Source organism: Centrocercus urophasianus, unplaced genomic scaffold, assembly GCF_019232065.1.
Source record: "Centrocercus urophasianus isolate 14NV4802_14NV808 unplaced genomic scaffold, USGS_Curo_1.0 seq_10, whole genome shotgun sequence".
NCBI lineage: Eukaryota > Metazoa > Chordata > Aves > Galliformes > Phasianidae > Centrocercus > Centrocercus urophasianus.
In genome coordinates, this window is record NW_024884142.1 from 18,029,033 (window position 1) to 18,047,669 (window position 18,637).

Consider the following 18,637-nt stretch of genomic DNA (forward strand, 5'->3'; position numbering starts at 1 on the left):
AGAGTCATTGTCATAGCGTATCAGTTTGAAAAAATTCTGCCACCTTGTTCTTCTAGTAACTCACTATTACTGCACTTTGCAATATCTATATCATAAATAAAAAGTAATTAAGTGCAAATGCAAGCTACAATTAAAGTGGCTGCTACCAACTACCTATTAGCACACTGAAGTTAGAAATGCAATACATGAAAGTCAGGGCATCAACAAGACTTTAATGTTCGAAGTAGCAGTCGTTTTTCTGTTACTTTAATAATGAAATAAAACTCACCAAATCAGTGTTTATATAGCCCTACAACAGTTATTAAGTTGTTAAATTCCTTAACTAGTATGTTATAATCAGCAGTCAAACAGGAAAAAACACATGGATCATTTCTTATAGGGACGGATAATTTTGAGTTCACAGAACAGCAAATCCAGAAATAGACAGAAAAAAAATAAGTCATTAATAATAGCCATTGTGTGAATTTAGAAATACAGATTCATAGAATCTTTTGAATTGAAAGCGACCTTTAAAGGTCATCTAGTCAAACTCCCATGCAGTGAACAGGGACACCTACAGCTAGATCAGGTTGCTCGGAGCCTTGTCCAGCCTGACCTTGAATGTCTTCAGGAATGGGGCATTTCTGGGCAACCTGTTTCAGTCCCTCACCACCCTTGATCATAAATACTTCTTCCTTAATCCAATCTAAATCTCCCTTTTTTTAGTTTGAAAACATTTCCCCTTGTCCTATCACAACATACTCTGCTAAAGAGTCTGTTGCCTTCCCTCTTAAAGGCCACCTTTAGATACTGAAGGGTTGCTATCAGATCTCCCTGGAGCCTTCTCCAGGCTGAACAGCCCCCACTCCATCAGCCTGTACTCACAGGAGAGCTGTTCCATCCCTTGGATCATTTTTGTGGCCCTCCTCTGGATACGCTCCAACAGGCCCATGTTTCTCCTGTGCTGAGGACTCCACATCTGGATGCAGCACTCCAGGTGAGTCCTCACCAGTGCAGAGTAGAAGGGCAGGATCACTTCCCACATCCTGCTGGCCACACTTCTTTTGATGCAGCCCAGGATACAATTGGCTTTCTGGGCTACAAGAGCACATTGCTGGCTCATTTCCAGCTTCACATCCACCAGTATCCCCAGGTCCTTTTCAGCAGAGCACTGCACCATCCTTACATCCCCCAGCTTGTACTGATAGCTACAACCCAGTTGCAGGATCCTGCACTTAGATTTATTGAACCTCAGGAGGTTCTCCTGGGCTCACTGCTTTGAGCCTGTCTACGTCTCTATGAGTGGCATCCCAACCCTCGGATGTGTCAACCACACCACACACGCTGATGTCATTTGCAAACTTGCTGAGGGTGCACTCAATCCCACTGTTGTCATTTGTGAAGACATGAAAGAGCACTGGTCCCAGTGCTGACCCCTGAAGGACACCACTCGTCACCAGTGTCCATCGAGACATTGAGACACTGACCACCACTCTCTGGGTATGCTCTTACAACCAGTTCCTCATCCATTATGCAGTCCACCCATCAAATCCATATCTTTCCAACTTGAAGAGAAGGATATTATGAGTTACTGAACCCAAGGCCACTTGAGTTCAAAGGCCACAATGAGTCACTGAACCCAGTGAGGTTCGGATAGATTACATCAGCATCTCTTCCCTTGTCCACTGGCAGAGTCACACCATCATAAAAAGCAACAAGTTTGGTCAGATAGGACCTGCTGTTGGTGAAGCCATGCTGGTTACCCCGTATCACCTCACTTTCTTCCATGTTCATTAGCATAGCTTCCAGGAGGATCTGCTCCATGATCTTCCCCAGCACCAACGTGAGGATAATAGATCGGTAGTTCCCTGAGTCATCCTTTCTATCCTTCTTAAAAATGGGCGAGATTTTGCCTTTCTTCCAGTCCTCATGACTTCACCTGACCACCATGACTTTTCAAATATCATCGAGAGTGGCTTGGCAACAACATCAGCCAATTCCCTCAGGTCTTTGGGATACATCTCATTGGGACCCATAGATTTATGGATGTTCAGGTTCCTCAGGCAGTTGTGAACCCGATATTCGCTTACAGCAGGACACTGCTCCCCCAGTTCCTACCTTCTGAACCACTTATTCAAGGGTAAAGCAGTTGCTTGTGTGTAGAGCAGATGCTACTGAAAACTGAGGCAAAAAAAGGTGATGAAAACCTCAGCCTTCTCTTTGTTTGTTATTACTAGTCTGTGTTGCTCACTAGGGAGAGTATGCCCTCACAGACTTCTCTTTTCATTGTGTCCATCTCCTGTCATAAAGCTGTGCTTCCAATGATACATGAAATGAAGCTTCAATGTTGTAGTAACTTTTTAAAAGTGCACTACATTAATGCTGACATTAAGTACCATGTGATGTATTATTTCTTCACAAAGCTCCCAGAACACCAAGCATTAATATACTACCCTGAATTCTTTCCCTCCTCTGTATACAGAATTTAACAAGTACTGGCAGAGTTTCTGTGTGCAGCGAGTTCTGTAGACACACAAGGTGATATTGCTCACGTCAGTTTACTCCAAGGCAGTGCATTGAACAAAGGTCATTCATACCAATTTTTACTCTGGGTAGCTCAAAGTAACCATAGAGTGAAGGAGGAAAGGAAGAGCAGATACAGTTGCACACCTAAAAGGCAGAAAGCAAGTTGGAAAGAACACAAACAAGTTTTAGCTGCATTTATTTGGGGATATCATTGTCAAATTACAGGTGTTCAAAAACCAGCATTTAATTCATTAATGCTCACAAGGGCATTTCTGGTCATTTTTCAGCAGCAGAGCCTACCACAGACATCCCAAAAGCCTACAGGCTGCTCCCACCCCAGCTGCTGCAGCGCATCCTGACAAACCCAGCCAAGGCGCTCAGATTTTAAAGGAAAGGTTACAGAGCACCAGAGCGACATACTTCATTTGTGAGCCTTTCTGCGTGCCCCAGAAGGTCTAGTTTTTAGGCTTTCACCAGGTATGCCTTCTGGACAAGCGCACGGAGCTCCAAGCACACCAACACTTCAGGAAGCTCCCAGAGGTGCAGTGTGCAGATTAACACCGCTTCCACCACTTACCATGACTGGACTGACATATGGCATCTCCAGGACTGGAGGAGGGAGCCCCAGAGCCCCGCCATGCCAGCGCTTCATCCTCTCAGAGTCACAAAATCACAGAATCACAGAATGGACAGAGTTGGAAGGGACCTCAAGGATCATGAAACTCCAACCCCCCTGCCACATGCAGGGCCACCAACCTCTCCATTTAACACTGGACCAGGCTGCCCAGGGCCCCATCCAAGCTGGCCTTGAACACCTCCAGGGATGGGCATCCACAACCTCTCTGGGCAGCCTGTTCCAGCACCTCACCACTCTCATAGTAAAGAGCTTTCCCCTGACATCCAACCTCAATCTTCCCTCCCTCAATTTCAAACCATTTCCCCTTGTCCTGTTTTTATCTACCCTTTCAAAGAGTTGATTCCCCTCCTGTCTGTAGGCTCCCTTTAAGTACTGAAAGGCTGCAATGAGGTCACCCCGCAGCCTTCTTTTCTCCAGGCTGAACAAGCCCAGCTCCCTCAGCCTGTCTTCATAGGGGAGGTGCTCCAGTCCCCTGATCATCTTCGTGGCTCTCCTCTGGACCCTCTCCAACAGCTCCCTGTCTTTCTTGTACTGGGGGCTCCAGGACTGGACACAGTACTCCAGATGGGGCCTCACAAGAGCAGAGTAGAGGGGGACAATCACCTCCCTGGCCCTGCTGGCCACCCCTCTTCTGATGGAGCCCAAGATACCATTTGCTTTCCGAGCTGCAGAGAACCGTTCCTAACGGGGGCAGCGGTGGTGCCTGCCAGCACAACGACGCGCCGCGAGCCTCCCGGCGGAGCGCGGGCCGATAGGAACAGCCAAGCCGGCCCAACGGCGGGCCGAGCCGCCTCACCCGGGCCGGCAGCGGCCTCGCAGCCACCACAACGCGGCGCTCATGGCCCCGCCGCGCCGCCGCCCCCGCCCGCCCGAGCGGCCCTTCGTCGTGCTCGGCCCCCTCCGGAAGCGTCGTGCGCGTTTCGCCGCTCCGCACAGGAACTGCGCTCAGGCGAGCTGAGGGAGGAGCGCGCGGGATATGGAGCTTGTGCAGGGAAGGGTGCCGGGAAGGGAGGAGCCGTGGCGGTAGCACCTGCCGTGGGGAGGGGGAGCGGGGCGAAGCGGGCGGCAACTACAAGTCCCGGCAAGCCGCTCCCGTCGCAGCCGCCCCGAGGGGAAGAGGAAGCGGCGGGAAGGGGCGGTGGGTGGCCGCGGGGCAGCGCGCAGTGGCGCTGTGCGGAGCGGAGCGTGCCGCTGGGCGGGGGGGAGCGTGGCTGCGGCGGGAAGGCGGGCGGTGCGGCCTGCTGGGTTAGGCCGCGGTTTGCGTGCTGCTCTGGGGGCGGGGGGAGGCGGTGCGGGTCAGAATTGAGATCTTGCTGGTAATGCTGGAGATGGACGCTGAGTGGTACGGAGAGGCCTGTTGGGTGGAAGCGGGCTGCGAGCCCGAAGTAGACAGGGAGCTGAAAAAGTGAAATTAAAGCAAACCTCATAAAATGATGAGGCGCGTTTTGGTTTGTTTCTTTAGGTAATGGAGTCTTGCAGCTCTACCAGCATTTCTGAGAGCAAATCGACGACTTCTGAAAGTGAAGATGAGATAGAGTTTGTTGGAGTAAGTACATCTGGAACGTGGAAATGTGCTGCCTGCTGTACTGTGTTCTCAGCAGCGTGACCAAATGGGAGCAGGTCTCTGAATACTGTGTTCGTGGCCTTGATTTTATCTCAAAAGAACACTTCAGTTTTCAGATTTAAAGATTATTTCATTTGGAAATCCTTGGGGCTTTGGTGTTGGCTTTAAAGATGGTTTTGTTTGGAAATGTTTGTGGCAGGTAACAAATTTGTCGTGGAGTCATAGAATGGTCTGGGTTGAAAAGGACCACAATGATCATCTAGTTTCAACCCCCCTGCTACGTGCAGGGTTGCTAACCACCAGACCAGGCTGCCCAGAGCTATATGCAACCTGGCCTTAAATGCTGCTAGGGATGGGGCAAACAGCCTCTTTGGGCAACCTGTTTCAGTGTATCATCACCCTCTGCGTGAAAAACTTCCTCTTAATATCTAACCTAAACCTCCCCTGTCTCAGTTTCAGACCATTCCCCCTTGTCCTGTCACTGTCCACGTTTATTTTAAAGGGGCTTTTGGCCATTGCATTGTGAAAACAACAGGTGATGTCACTTGGTTCCATGAAGCAGCAAGTGGAGATGCAGAGTGATCAATGGGATGTATGAGGTCATCCATTTGTCGTCATCATAGATGACTTTTTCAGCAATCACACAATGTTTTGTTGAATGTTCAGTGAGTAGTCTCACTGAAGTTAATAAAATGAAGCTGCTGCAAACTCTGCAAAATGAGATCCAAGTCACTTTAGAGACATACAATCGTGGAGCGGTTTGGGTTGGAAGGGACCTTTAAGATCACCTAGTTCCAATCCCTTGCTGTAGGCAGTCACACTTCCCTCTTTCCCTCTAGACCAGGTTGCTTGCAGTCCCATCCAGCCCAGCCTTAAATGCTTCCGAGGAGGGGGTATCCACAACCTCTCTGGGCAGCCTCTTCCAGTGTCTCACCACCCTAACAGTAAAGAATTTCTTCCTAATATCTAGTTGTAATCTACCTAGATAAAACCATTTCCTCTTGTCCTGTCGCTACCTGCCCTTATAAAAAGCCCCTCCCCAGCTTTTCTGTAGGCCCCTTTCCATTACTGGAAGGCTGCTATAAGGTCTCCTTGGAGCCTTCCCCAGGTTGAAGAGTACCAGCTCCCTCACCCTTTCCTTGTAGGAGAGGTGCTCCAGCCTCTGGTCATCTTTGTGGCCTCCTTCTGGACCTGCTCCAACAGCTCCATGTCGTTCTTGTGCTGGGGATGCAGTACTTCATGTGGGGTTTTACAAAAGCAGAACTGCAGGAAGAGACAGGAAGTAATGGGTTAGAGGCCTTAGCAGTCTTCTCAAATTGTGAAGTACTGTGTAGCTACAATACAGCACCTGGTTTGCATCAGTATAACCTTAAGATACTTGCAGCTATTAAATATCCAACGAAAATATATATTTTTCATGCTGCCAGTGTTCTGACCTCCATCCACTGTCAGTGAGATGGTGCTGGCTGACAGGCATATATGGAAGAACAGAATATTGGTTTCCCCAGAATGGTAGTCATGCCAATAGAAAAGCAATTGTTATTTGCTGCCAAGATCGATAATCCTGTGGGATTGTCTTCCTGTGGGTTTGGCCTTAATAATTCAAAGAACTGGCAATAGATTTTTTACCTGTGTTACACGGTGTTAGTTAAAGTCTAAATCAGTGTACAGACTTCCTTTCTGCATGGGTTTTAAGGTGCTCAAGCATGAAGGACACTTGTATTTTTCCTGAAACTTTAAGTGATTGTGATTCTCTTTGAGTCATTTGTATCTCTTGTCTTTTTTGGATGAAAATTGATCAATGAGCTGAAAGTCCTTTTTATAACCAGTCAAGTGTGGGTGGGTGTGTGGGAGGGCTGGTGGAGAACCAAGAGCACCAACTGAAAGCAAGACTAACAAAAATCGACAGGTTTTTTTTGTTTTTGTTGTTGTTGTTTCCTCTTGTTTTTGCATGTGGATGGCTTGTACCCTTTGTGCTGACTTATTCGAGAGAGGCTGACCTTATGGCAAGAAGACTGCTTAGCCTTATTTGTACAGGGCTGGCATCTTGGGACAAGTAGGCTGCTGTTGTCATTGATGAATACAGATTGTGAAAGACCTGTTTTTTAAGATATGAAGACTGGGTGCCAAGCATGGATGGCTGTCTTGGTGACAAATAGCTGGAAATAGCCAGTATGGTCAGCTAGAGGTGCTGCAATTTCTAGCTCTTGAGTGCTTGTCCACATTTTTTCTACTATAATCTCAGGCTCTTGCTTGCCAGAAAATCTCATGGGAAGGTAAAAAGGAATTGGATGGAGTTAGCTGAATCTCAGCTTCTTAACTCTCCTTTAGAGTCCTCAGGTTGGCACTGTCTTTGCACTGCCTTACTGCTTAAAGCAGTTGGAAAAAATATGAAGTAATTCTCTTAACTTTCTCTTTGGAGATTGCCATTTGCTGGGGTGAGCCAACAGAGCAAGAGCAAAATTCCTGCAGTTCAGACCTTTCCCTTCACATGATACCAGAGTTTAAATTGGGAATGTTTTCTAGTAGTAAATGCTCTGTGTCTGTAAAAAAAATTATTTCACCTGGCACTATTCCCCAAACAAGCTAAAAAATGTACAAAGTCCACCTGAAGCTACTGCTTGCATAAAGTTCTCAGGAGGGCTGAACATTTGAGGGAAGAAGAGTTGATAGACTTGATTTCCCTCCTTGAAAATAGTTTCAGTTCTGGGCCACTGAAGTGAGAGGTTTTGACCTCTGGTTTTCCTTCTGGTATTGACAGCTTCTTGGCAGCGGTAGGGATCAGCTTATGCTGAAGCCAGTGGCTCTGTAGAGGAACAGAGTTCTTCTGCATCATGGCGCTCAACTAGGATGGATCTACCAAGTGCTGTGACTTGTAGCAATGGCATTTTGTCCAGGGTTCTGGTGTGTTGACTTCAGCAGTTGCCAGCTTGGGACTTGGGATACAATAATTACTGTTTTCCCTGATTGTTTCTCAAAATATCTGCTGTGGCCCAGATGAGTTGTTGATCTGACCCAAGATTGTAGCTTCTTTTGCCCTTGAGTGTTTGTTCTCCATCTTAATGCAGAAGCTAAGCGACCAACCATTAAAACACAAATGAGCCTAATTGCTGCATTTGACACTTGCATTGTTATTCGAGCGTGCATATGGGCAGGTGGTTTTCCCCTCTTTTGTTGGAAAATGAGGATGTATATCTTTGAGAAGTCATGTTAATAATTTGCCATATTGCATTTGTGTTCAAATTGGAATGCAAACCACTAGCTCGTAAATGTTTAGTAGAAGGTAGAAAATATAGCAGCAAAAAAGGATGTTTCACGTATGAAAACAACACTAAACAAGTAAATTCTACTTACAGTTAAAGGAATTTACTTTTCTGTTCACAAGCCTTGAATGCAGGCATAATAAGTAGAGTAAGAATTCTGCTTTCCAGTTGTCAGTTTCATAACTCTTTGATTAGCCTGTTGCTGAACTGAACCAAGGGAATCGAGTACACAGAAATGAGGAAAACCTTTGCACTTGAAGAAGCTACAGCTGTTGGATGTTTCGAAATATTCATGTCTGATTCTTACTGATCAGGTGGTCAATGTGGTCTGAGTGTGTCTCTGGACTGTCACATGCTAGCGCCTGTTGTTTCTTACAAGGATTCAGCTTATAGAGGCTCTCAATTTCTCCCATAGCAAAACTATCATGGATTTTTTGGATTTGGGAGATCAGATTCTCTTTTTTTCAATTGTAGAAAGTTAAGCACTCTTTTGAAGTAACGTAGCTTAATTCATACAAATTTTGTCATCTGTTCAAGGTTTCATCCCTCATTATTCCTAGTGATAGAGTGAAGACTGTTTATGCTGGCAAGCTGAACAGCTTTATGGCCTTGAAAGGTGGAAGAATGGAAAGAATGAAGTGCAGTAAACGCTGCAGAGAGAATTGCATGCTTCTGCAGTTCTTTCTGCTACTTCTCACGAGGCAGTAAATCTTCATAGCCTGCCCTACTTGGTCCGTTTTTAAGATGTTCAGGATACTGCCAAATATATGACAGAGGTGGTGGATACAGTGCTGCACCTCTTCAAGAAGTTAGTAAGTTGCTGGCTGTCTCAAGTCCTTCTTCTGCCTGGAAAACTTAAATAAGGAATAGCTCTGGAGTGTATAACAGTTCTGTGGCACCTGCCGGCAGTGTTCCCAGACAAATGATAGCACTGCAGTTCAGACACACACTGTCACATGACATAGATGATGTTGCACGTGCAGGCTTAAAAGCACAGCTGCACAACAAAAGCTTAGACTTGTTTGGTTTTGTTTATTGACTGTGAGGTTAGATATTATCTTTGAGAATCTAGAAGACTGTTGTCAAATTTGGATGGGAAGCTTTTTGCAGTGCATGGAGATTTTTACTCAACTTTGCTTCCCTTTGTGTGTATTTGTCACACAAACAAGGCCAACATAGTTACCAGGGAGGATGAATATGTTCCCAGGCAGTGAGCATGGATGCAAGAGTAACTAGGAGTATTTCCATCTGCTGTATGTCAGCTTACTTACTGATTGCATATTTGTTACATTGATTGTTTAGTTGACACATGATAATGCTGTAGCCTGGTACAGTTTACTGTGTGACATCAGACTCTGGACATAGTGCTTTTTTTCCTTCTTCTTTTGCCTTTAAGAGTTGAAAGCTTGTCACAATGGATGCACGTGGAACCCTAGACATTATCTTCTGTCTTCTTTTTAAAACTTACTTATTTGTTTCATTTTATTTTTTCTGACCTCAGAATATCATTTAGTTTAAGCATGGAAGTATGATTTCTTCATTTTTCACACAGGTGCCAACATTCTGCTATCTATCCTGTAGTTGCTAGTAGAAATGTTAAAATTGATCTGAATAGAGAGTGATTGGGAGTATGGACACATGGAAGCACCAGGCAATGTAAAAATGAAGGGATTTGAAGGCTTGTAAATCATCAGGCATTGATATTGTCTGGACTAGCAGGTCATTGAGGTTACAGGCAACCTGTGTGAAGTTTCTCAAGATGCTCATCTGGACAATATTCACACAGATTAAACCTCTTATGAAGTGATAGCAGAAGACTAAGAACGGGCTTTAGAACATTCTAAGGCAAACCCTATAGATTTTAGTGACTTACAGAGAAGCAGCATGGAGGGATGGAAGAACCAAGATGTGCAAGAGAATAGGACTGCCTAGCTGGGAGGAATGGAGGTGGCATGATAGGCACTGGATAGCCAGGGCCTTTTGCCCCGTGTCGCTGCTTGGGATCCCAACCAGCCTGCCTGGCTGCGTGCCTTTGTAAATGAATGCTAGGCAAATGATTTGAACACATCTTGGTGCTTTTGAGTACGTGGTGTTAGTTTGGCTGAGTGAAATCTGTTTTCTTTTAAAATGAAGTTACTTCCCCCTGCTATACATGGAACAAATAACATGTTTGTGGAATATCTGTGTAGAAAGGAGTAGACTTCAGGGTGTAAGTATGTATGAAACTATCTCCCACTTTCATGTCTGAAATTCCTGAGGAATTTCCTTTGGAGTTAAAATTAAAATTGTCTTTGTGAGACAAACACAACTACAAACAATCTACCATTTGGCTGTACTTAGTAAAATCTGACTCTTCATTTCTTGGTAATGATCTGATATCCTGTTACAGTTGGAAATAATGGCACAAGTTGAGCATTTCTGACTAGAAATGTATATTTTAAATTGTTCGGGAAGAGTATAATGTTATTAAAGAAAGTTAAGGTTGTTTATTGTACTTTTCATCGTTGATATCGTTACTCGTTAGTATATAAGTTGATGTTTGTTTGTACAAATGATACATGCATGTTTTACCAATTCCCTGTAGAAGTCTGTTAAGGTTCCCTTCAGGAATTGTGCTAATATATCCTCTGGAAACCTTGTTGGTAGAATTCCCCTTATGATATTGTTAATGCTAACAACATGCTGTAATGTGTGCAATACTCCTCCTGCAAGGAGTGCAATTTAATATTTTTGTGTGTGTGTGTTTTTAACACTTTCAGGAAGAACCCTTAAGACCTGTACTTGAATGCATTGATCTTGTCAGTAGCGATGATGAAGAACCTAACAGCAGTTCTTATGCTCATGTGAGTATGTTGTGATTTATCTCAGGACTTTGCAGTAGGGGAAAAAATAATAATAATTACAGTCTCATATTTCATTTCCCACCAGCTGCCTACATGGAAAAGTTCTTAGAGGCATTTTTTGACAAGAGATGAGAAATAGAAGACTTCTTAATACTAGCTTGCTTATTAACCTAATATTAAGTGTAGGGCAGATATGCTGATGCTTCATTTTTTTCTAGAGACAATTCTTGCCTTCTTGAGGTGAACTTAGAGCGTTTATTTGTATTTCAGTGCTTTTAAGAAGTGTCACAAAGAAAAGGAGAGGAAAATACCACTTCTGCAGCGACCTCACAAGTTACATAAAGTCAAATGCCAGTCTCTAGCCTGTAGATGTATGTGACTGCTCTGAGACCTTTTCCTTCTTGAAGGTCTTTTTTAGGAGCAGTGTATAGGCCATGAGATCTTGCTCTGATGTCACCCTGCTTTTAACTTAGTTTTGTTCTTCATAAACTCTCCTAAGAATTTTAGTCTGAAGCAGGCTTGTCAGCTCATTTGCTCAGGGATACGATTTAGCAGAGGGCTGTTAGAGTTAGGGTACTTTGGTCAGGTTGTGGTTGGACTTGATGATCTTTAAGGTCTTTTCCAACCTGAGCAAATGTATGATTCTGTGTGTCCCCCAGCTGCACTGTGCTCACTCTGTGGGACCTTGAGAGGGACAGTGCCTGAAAGTGAACTGCTGGAGTTGGTTTTGGCAGCAGCAGCCATTTCTTGGCCTCTGATACACAGTGTTGCAGTAGATTTGCTCAGTTAATCTGGGTCTTAAGACAGGTCTTCTGTATGTGTACAGGCCCACTCCCTTCTGAAACCTTGTGGAACCTAAGGTTAAAGTTTCTGTACTGAATTATGTCCTGATGAACGTAATAGGCATTGCTTTGTACTGTACTGATGCCTCTTACTAGCTTAACAGTTACCAAACACAATTTTTAACTTTACAATTGTAGAGAAATACTAAGCGTAAGGATTACATTGACTATCAGAAAGAAAGAGTTGCATCAACCCTGGATCGCCTGGCACGCCATGTTGAAGTGGAGAAACAGCAAAAGGAAGAGAAAAACAAAGCCTTCAAGGTACTGTATGTATTTTGTTTCAGTAGAAGTGTGTAATACGGGCCTCCTAGTCATGTGAGTGTTTGTATTCACTACAAAGTAAGTAAAAACGTTGGTAAGCCAGACCTGAAACTGGCTATTAGAGTTCTTTGCTTATGGGGTATTGTATGAAATACAATATGGACTTCTCTTCTGTGGCCTTTAACTGATGTCGTTGCTGGTCTCACTGTGATTTCTATGGGAAAAAGATAGTAACTTCATGCAGATTGCAAAAATTAGTTTATTTGTTTGTGTTCTTAGCAGAGGGACCTTAGCATCAGTTATTCTGGTTAGATAACGAAAGACTACCAATGGTCACAAAACACTGTGCAGCAAATCCAGTGAAGTATCTGCTCTTGTTTGAGATTTTTAGAATGCTATTTGCCCCGTTTAATGTCTGTATCAGGTATGATGTTGTAATGGGATAATACTTTGCACGTTAAAGGCATAACTGCAGAGCCACATTCTGTTAATTGTGCAGTGCAGTCATTTGAAAGAAATGGATTGTTTTGTTTGCATTACCAATGAGCTTAAGAGCGGGGCTGCTCTCTGACTGCTGGAAGGAATGGACTGACAAGAACCTTGTGAAATTCCACAGGGAATAGTGCTGATGTCCTGCACTTGGGGCAGACTAGCACTCCTGTTCATACAGGCTGGGGACTGAGTGCCTTGGGGAGCAGCTTGCTGAGAAATACCTAAGGTGTCTTTGGGGACTGGAGGCTCAAAGTCAACTGGCAATATGCTTTGGTAGCAAAGAGTTAAGGCAATTATAGGCAGTGCTATCAGAAGCACAGCTTGTAAATAGAGGAAAAGGATTTATATCCCCTTTTGCACTTGTTTTGCCAACACAAAAGCGTTGGTTTCTACTGCCATACCACCAACATCAGCCTCTGACATCATGGGCTAACATCATAAAATAGGGGGCATTACTTTTGGAGCAACCCCCATAAAATATATAACGTAGTTAATGTATATCTATACATTCCGCTGATGTATTTATGTTGACTGAAAATGGAGTCACAAATATACAAAAAAAATTGATGATTTTTGTGGCAGTCTTGAAACCTGTTCTCAAATTCCTTAATCAAACCAGAGAGCACTGCGTATTTTTTTCTGTTCATAGGACGTAGTGTTCAGCCAGTGCCTCAAAATCCATAAACTTAGTTGCCATAACTTGAGTTAGCACTGCACTGCACTGCACCATCCCATGGTTTCAGCCCAGCTAGGGTTAATAGCGCACCGGTGTTTGGTTGTTGCTGAGTGATGGGTACTGGAGGGGCAGAGCTGCTGCTGGGATGGCACTGGATGGGGCCGAGCTGCATTTTGAGCCGTACCAGGCAGCATGCAGCCTGGCTGCAGGTTGTATGTGCCTGGGTTATAAGGAGATGAAGGATCCTTTCTGATGTTCCCAGCTGACTGAAACCACGCATGGTATTCAAGCAGTCTGCAAATTCTTGCATGGTGCAGAGTAAAGAAGGGAGTCGCTTTGGATTTCTGCGGCTGTGTAACGAGTTCATCCCTCCAATATTCCAGAATGTAATTAAAAGGTCTCCATGCAAGCTTGGTAGCTATGCTTTCTGTCCATACCAGGGGTATTCTGTGCTTTCCACAGAAGAACCCCTGTCCAAATGAGAAATAACAAAAGCCGTCTCTTGAGGTAGGTTGCCTGTAATGAGCAGGGTGGGTTTTTATTTCTTTGTTTATTGGATTGTTTTGAAATAAATTGGAGGCATTACTTTCAGAGCAACCTACATACTTAACTTGGGTGTTTTTTCTTGCAAAAGATTCAAAACTGGTCTGATGTCAGAGGAGGCCTCTTTTTAAAATATGTGTGAGGAGACCAAACTGTCTACTCTATCATTTGAATGTTGCCTAAAATGGGTGAGGGGGCAAGGAAGTTTCGCTCTTTATTGCTAAGAGATAGTAGGGTTTATCTCTTGTTTTTCAGAATGCAATACGTAGGACACATAACACCCCCATTTTTCATTACTTGGGGCATTTAGTTCTTGGATTTAAAAACAGAATCTTTTCATGGTTTACTGCAAAAGTTATCCATCATAAAAATACCTTGCAGAGGAGTGTGGAGTAATCCTTATCCTGCTTTGCTCTCCAACATCTTCATCCTTCTCTCCTTTTCTGAATGACCATGTTCTCTATGAGAATTTCTCTTGATTTGTTTTTACTTCTAGAGCAGTCAGGTGTTCAGCACCTTACCTGGAGCCAGCAAATGAAGCTCTTATGATATAGAAGCTGATATGTTTGTGTTGTAAGCATATAGCAGAGGTGTCGTCTCAAGTTTCAGCATATAAAAAAATCATAGAATCACAAGATTGGAAAGGACCTACAATATCATCTAGTCCAACCATCCTCCCATCACCACTGCTACCACAAGCACTAAACCATATCTCACAGCCCCTCATCCAGACACCTCTTGAACACTGCCAGGGACAGCGACTCCACCACCTCCCTGGGCAGCCATTCCAGCACCTGGCCACTCTCTGAGAGAAAAAGTTCTTCCTTATGTCCAACCTAAACCTGCTCTGGTACAACTTGTGGCCATTTTCTCAGGTCCTGTTTGTTGCCTGGCAGAAGGGGCCAAACCCCTCCTCATCACAGCCTCCCTTCAGGAAGCTGTAGAATGCAATAAGGTCTCCTCCAGACTAAACAATCCCAGCACCCACAACTGCTCCTCATAAGACTTGTGCTCCAGACCCCTCACCAGTTTCATTGCCCTTCTCTGGACACGTTCCAGGGCCTAAAAGCTCTCTCTTCTTACGTTTTACTATGTGTTTCTGATTCTGTAATCTGATAAGTAGAGTTGTTGGGTTTTTTGTTTTTGCATATTTTTTTCAGTAAAATGCTGTACTGTGAGGTAATACTTCATAGTGAGGTCTTCATTCATAGTGATGTTGAAAAGGTTTGAAGATGAGACTTTGAGATGTAGCACCAACTTTGCAAAGGAGCTGGTGATTACTCTTTGATTACTGGTAACAGTGACCAGACTCTGGAAGGTATCCTAATAGAATTGTCCAAAAAGCAGAAGATACTCTCCTCAGTCATATGATTTGCACGACTGTTATTCTGTATGGTACCACCTAGGAGATTGCTAGCATGGAGAGTGAATGTATTTATGCACTGCTCTGGGAAGAGACAGTCCTCTCCCACCCATGTGCCCCACTGAACACTGGAAGCTGCTTTTGCAAAATATGCCATGAGTTTTCATCTCATGTAGAGGAAGCTGCTAGCAGTGGCTCTCTGTGCAACATGCAAATATTTGTGACTGCAGTGCTTGAAATTTTTAGGGGCTTACAGATGTTGCTGTTGTATGCTTCCAGGTGTTCTCCCTAATCTGATGTCTTCTTAAGGGCCACATTTATAATAAGCCCTATAATTCTGTGCTTGTTCAGGCAGTGACTGGACTGTAGTTTAATGGCCCTGGCCACTAACAGATAGCATACTGTGTTTTTCTTAGCAGCATTAAGTATATATATATTTTTTTTCAGTGAGACACATTTTTTTTTCCTTCCATTTTCACACTTTGACTCTTTGACATGTGATATTTCACACAGAGTAAGAAGCTTAATGGGTGCAGAGCCCAGAGATTATAGAATCTGTGTGTGTGTGTGTGTGTGTGTGTGTGTGTGTACATGTATAGCATGACTGAAAAGGAACAGGAAGGTGCTGAAGAGAGATACCTCTCTTATGAACAGAGAGCACAGTTACCAAGCTCGGCATGGAGACGTTTTAACAGAATACAATCTGGGATACTGGAGGGAAGAACCTGCTGTGCAGCTATGAAGAGCCACATGTAAATTTTGAAAGTTTTACTTGATTTACTTAACTGAAATCTTGGACTTAAAAATAAATAAATAAGTACAGTTGATCACCACCTTGCCTTATGTCTTCCCTGTCAGGAGAAAGTTGACTCGCAGTATGCTCACGGGTTGCAGGAACTAGAATTTATTCGGGAACACAGTGACACAGAAGCTGCAAGATTATGTGTGGACCAGTGGTTAAAAATGCCAGGTAAGAATGGGAGAGGTGAGATTTTGAATATGTAATAAGGAATCAAAGGCTAATGGTAAATGCATGGCAGGAGAAATAAACAGTTATTGGGTTATGTTGAAAAGAGCTATCAGTGAAAATCATTTCGAAGACACTGCTAATTCACTTAATATTATTTTTAAAATTTCACTTAAGATCATTTCTAAGTGCTGCGTTGCAGAATAGAACATCTGATAACTGCATTAAGCAGTGCTTAACCTGACAGCAGCATTAACATGAGGTTGCAGGTGCCTTGGACATACAACCAAATCTTAGAATATGAAGTTTGCCAGAGTGTGGTGTTTGAAAGTTCTTCTCCAATAGCTTCCTCAAAAACTAAAGTAGTGTTTTGTCGCTTAGGAAATTAAATATATGAAATGCAAAAGGTATTAAGGTATTATTAACATTAAAAGGTATTAATGTTAGCTGTTTTGACTGGCAAAGTTGTCAGAAAAATGTTACTATTGTACTGTTGCTCAGAAGAATATGGCTACGTAAGTATAACTTCTGTTAAAAATATTTTTTTTAGATTTAGATATTTTTTTTTTTTAATGCATAAAAGCAATATAAGTTATTTCCTGTAAGACCTCGAGGAAATACATCAGTGTTAGAAATCTCAGGTATTGAAGAGGCAGATTCTTTAACTGGAAGAAGAGACTTCTTGTAGAATTGCATTACAATCACTGCCAGCGTGCTTTTAGGAATCAACTTAAAATGTTTTCTTAATGCTGTAGGGTTTGTGTTTTCTGTATGTTTTTAAGCCTCTATAATTGAGACCATGGTCAAATGTTTTGTTTCATAATGCAGGTCTGAAACCAGGCACTGTTAACAGTGGAAGAAGGGGTGTTTGTCAGAGAGCAGGTCAGATGCAAGTCAACAGAAGTCCTATTTCTTGTCCTGTGATGCATTGCAACAGAAAGTTTGATAATGGACATCTGCTCCTAGGTCACTTGAAAAGGTGAGGATGTATTATGAGAAATAATAGTGAAAGAGTATATGTGAACATAAAACACCTGCATTGAATCTACTTTAAACTGCCTATAGTGACAAAATTCCATTTGGAGAGCAGAGTAATGTGTTGCAGATTTTGTACAGGTGATGTAATTTACTGATTTGAGGTTCTTTTGTTGTTGGCTGTTTTTCTGTTCTTGTTTTTTTTTCCTTCAGTCAGAATTGTTCTCTCCCACTTGTTAAGCATTTTCAATATGTGGTTTTCTGAGAAATAGGATTTAAGTGCACAGTTTCTGTTCCTTCTTTATCCAAACTTGAAAAAGGGATGGCAGACTAAGTACATACAAGCTGTATAAAACCTGATAGTAGGATTAAAAAGATGCTCCAAATGAAAGGAACCTTATGAGGTTCCTCAAGAGCAAGTGCAGAGTTCTACACCTGGGGAGGAGTAACCACATGCCTCAGTACAGGTTGGGACTGATCTGGAAAGGAGCTACGCAGAGAAGGTCCCAGATATCCTGGTGGACAACAGGTTGACCATGAGCCAGCAGCGTGCCCTTGTGGGCAAGGAAACCTATGGTATCCTGTGATGTGTTAAGAAGTGTGGCTAGCAAGTTGAGGGAGGTGGTCCTTCCCCTCTGTTCTGTCCTGGTGAGGTCATACCTGGAGTATTGTGTCCAGTTCTGGGCTCCTCAGTTAAGAAAGACAGAGAACTTTTAGAGAGGAATCCATAAAGCCCCAAAGATGATTAGGGTCCTGGAATATCTCCGTTATGAGGAAAGGCTGAGAGACCTGGGACTGCTCAGCTTGACAGAGCGTCTTCATCAATGTTTATGAGTGTCTAATGTGCAGGAGTCAAGAGGATGAGGCCAGGCTCTTTTCTGTGGTGCCCGGTGACAGGACAAGGGGCAATGGTCACAAACGGGAACGTAGGAGGTTCCATGTATACATGAGAAAGAACTTTACTGTGAGGGTTACAGAGCTCTGGAACAAGCTTCCAAGAGAGGCTGTGGAGTCTTCTCTGGAGATACTCCAAAACCAGCCTGGTTGCTTTCCTCTGTGAGGTACTCTAGGGAACTAGTTTAACAGGGATTTGGATGAGATGATCTCCAGAAGGCCCTTCCAACCCTCGTTTTGTGAGAGAAAACTCAGGTTTCAACGAATTCAGCTTACTAGGTAAAGCAAAAGCTGCGCTTGCGAGCAAGACAGAACACGGAATTCATTCACTACTCCCATCAGCAGAAAAAAGTTCAGCCGTTTCCAGGAAAGCGGTGCTCCATCACAGCTAGTGTCATTTGGGAAGATAAGTGCTGTAACTCTGAATGTCTTCCCCGTCTTCCTTTTCCCCAGCTTTTATTCTGAAGTATGCCACGTGGAACAGGCGTGCTGTTGGCCAGTTGAAGTTAGCTGTCCTGGTTCTGTTCCTTCCTTTATGCAGCTCCTTGCTGGCAGGGCAGCATGAGAAACTGAAAAGACCTTGATTCTGTGGAAGTACTTCTTAGCAACTAAAACATCGCTGTGTTATCAGCATAGCTTTGTTCATGGATCCAAAACATAGCTGCAGTACAGGAAATAAACTCTCTCCCAGCCAAAACCAATACAGGAAGTGTTAAAAAACAAACAAAAAATATCAACCAAACAAACAAAATAAACAAATACAGATTTGTAGGAAATGGAGACTTTATTAGTTCTCTTACTCTTAAAAA

The 18,637-nt window shown here is 43.5% G+C and overlaps 1 protein-coding gene across 5 annotated transcripts in view; it reads left to right on the top strand.

The window, feature by feature from the left end:
* Positions 1-3,980: 3,980 nt before the first annotated feature.
* Positions 3,981-18,637, top strand: part of ZNF451 (zinc finger protein 451) — a 38,078-nt gene continuing 23,421 nt past the window's right edge. For 2 of the 5 annotated variants that reach the window (XM_042817155.1, XM_042817180.1), the window contains exons 1-6: positions 4,051-4,133; positions 4,605-4,688; positions 10,729-10,812; positions 11,793-11,918; positions 15,851-15,962; positions 16,788-16,938. In XM_042817155.1, coding sequence (XP_042673089.1) covers positions 4,119-4,133; positions 4,605-4,688; positions 10,729-10,812; positions 11,793-11,918; positions 15,851-15,962; positions 16,788-16,938 — 572 coding nt within the window. In that variant the 5' untranslated portion in view covers positions 4,051-4,118. Of the gene's footprint in view, positions 4,134-4,213; positions 4,281-4,326; positions 4,388-4,604; positions 4,689-10,728; positions 10,813-11,792; positions 11,919-15,850; positions 15,963-16,787; positions 16,939-18,637 lie in introns of those variants that run through there. The other 3 variants (XM_042817144.1, XM_042817164.1, XM_042817171.1) reach the window with 3 other exon arrangements.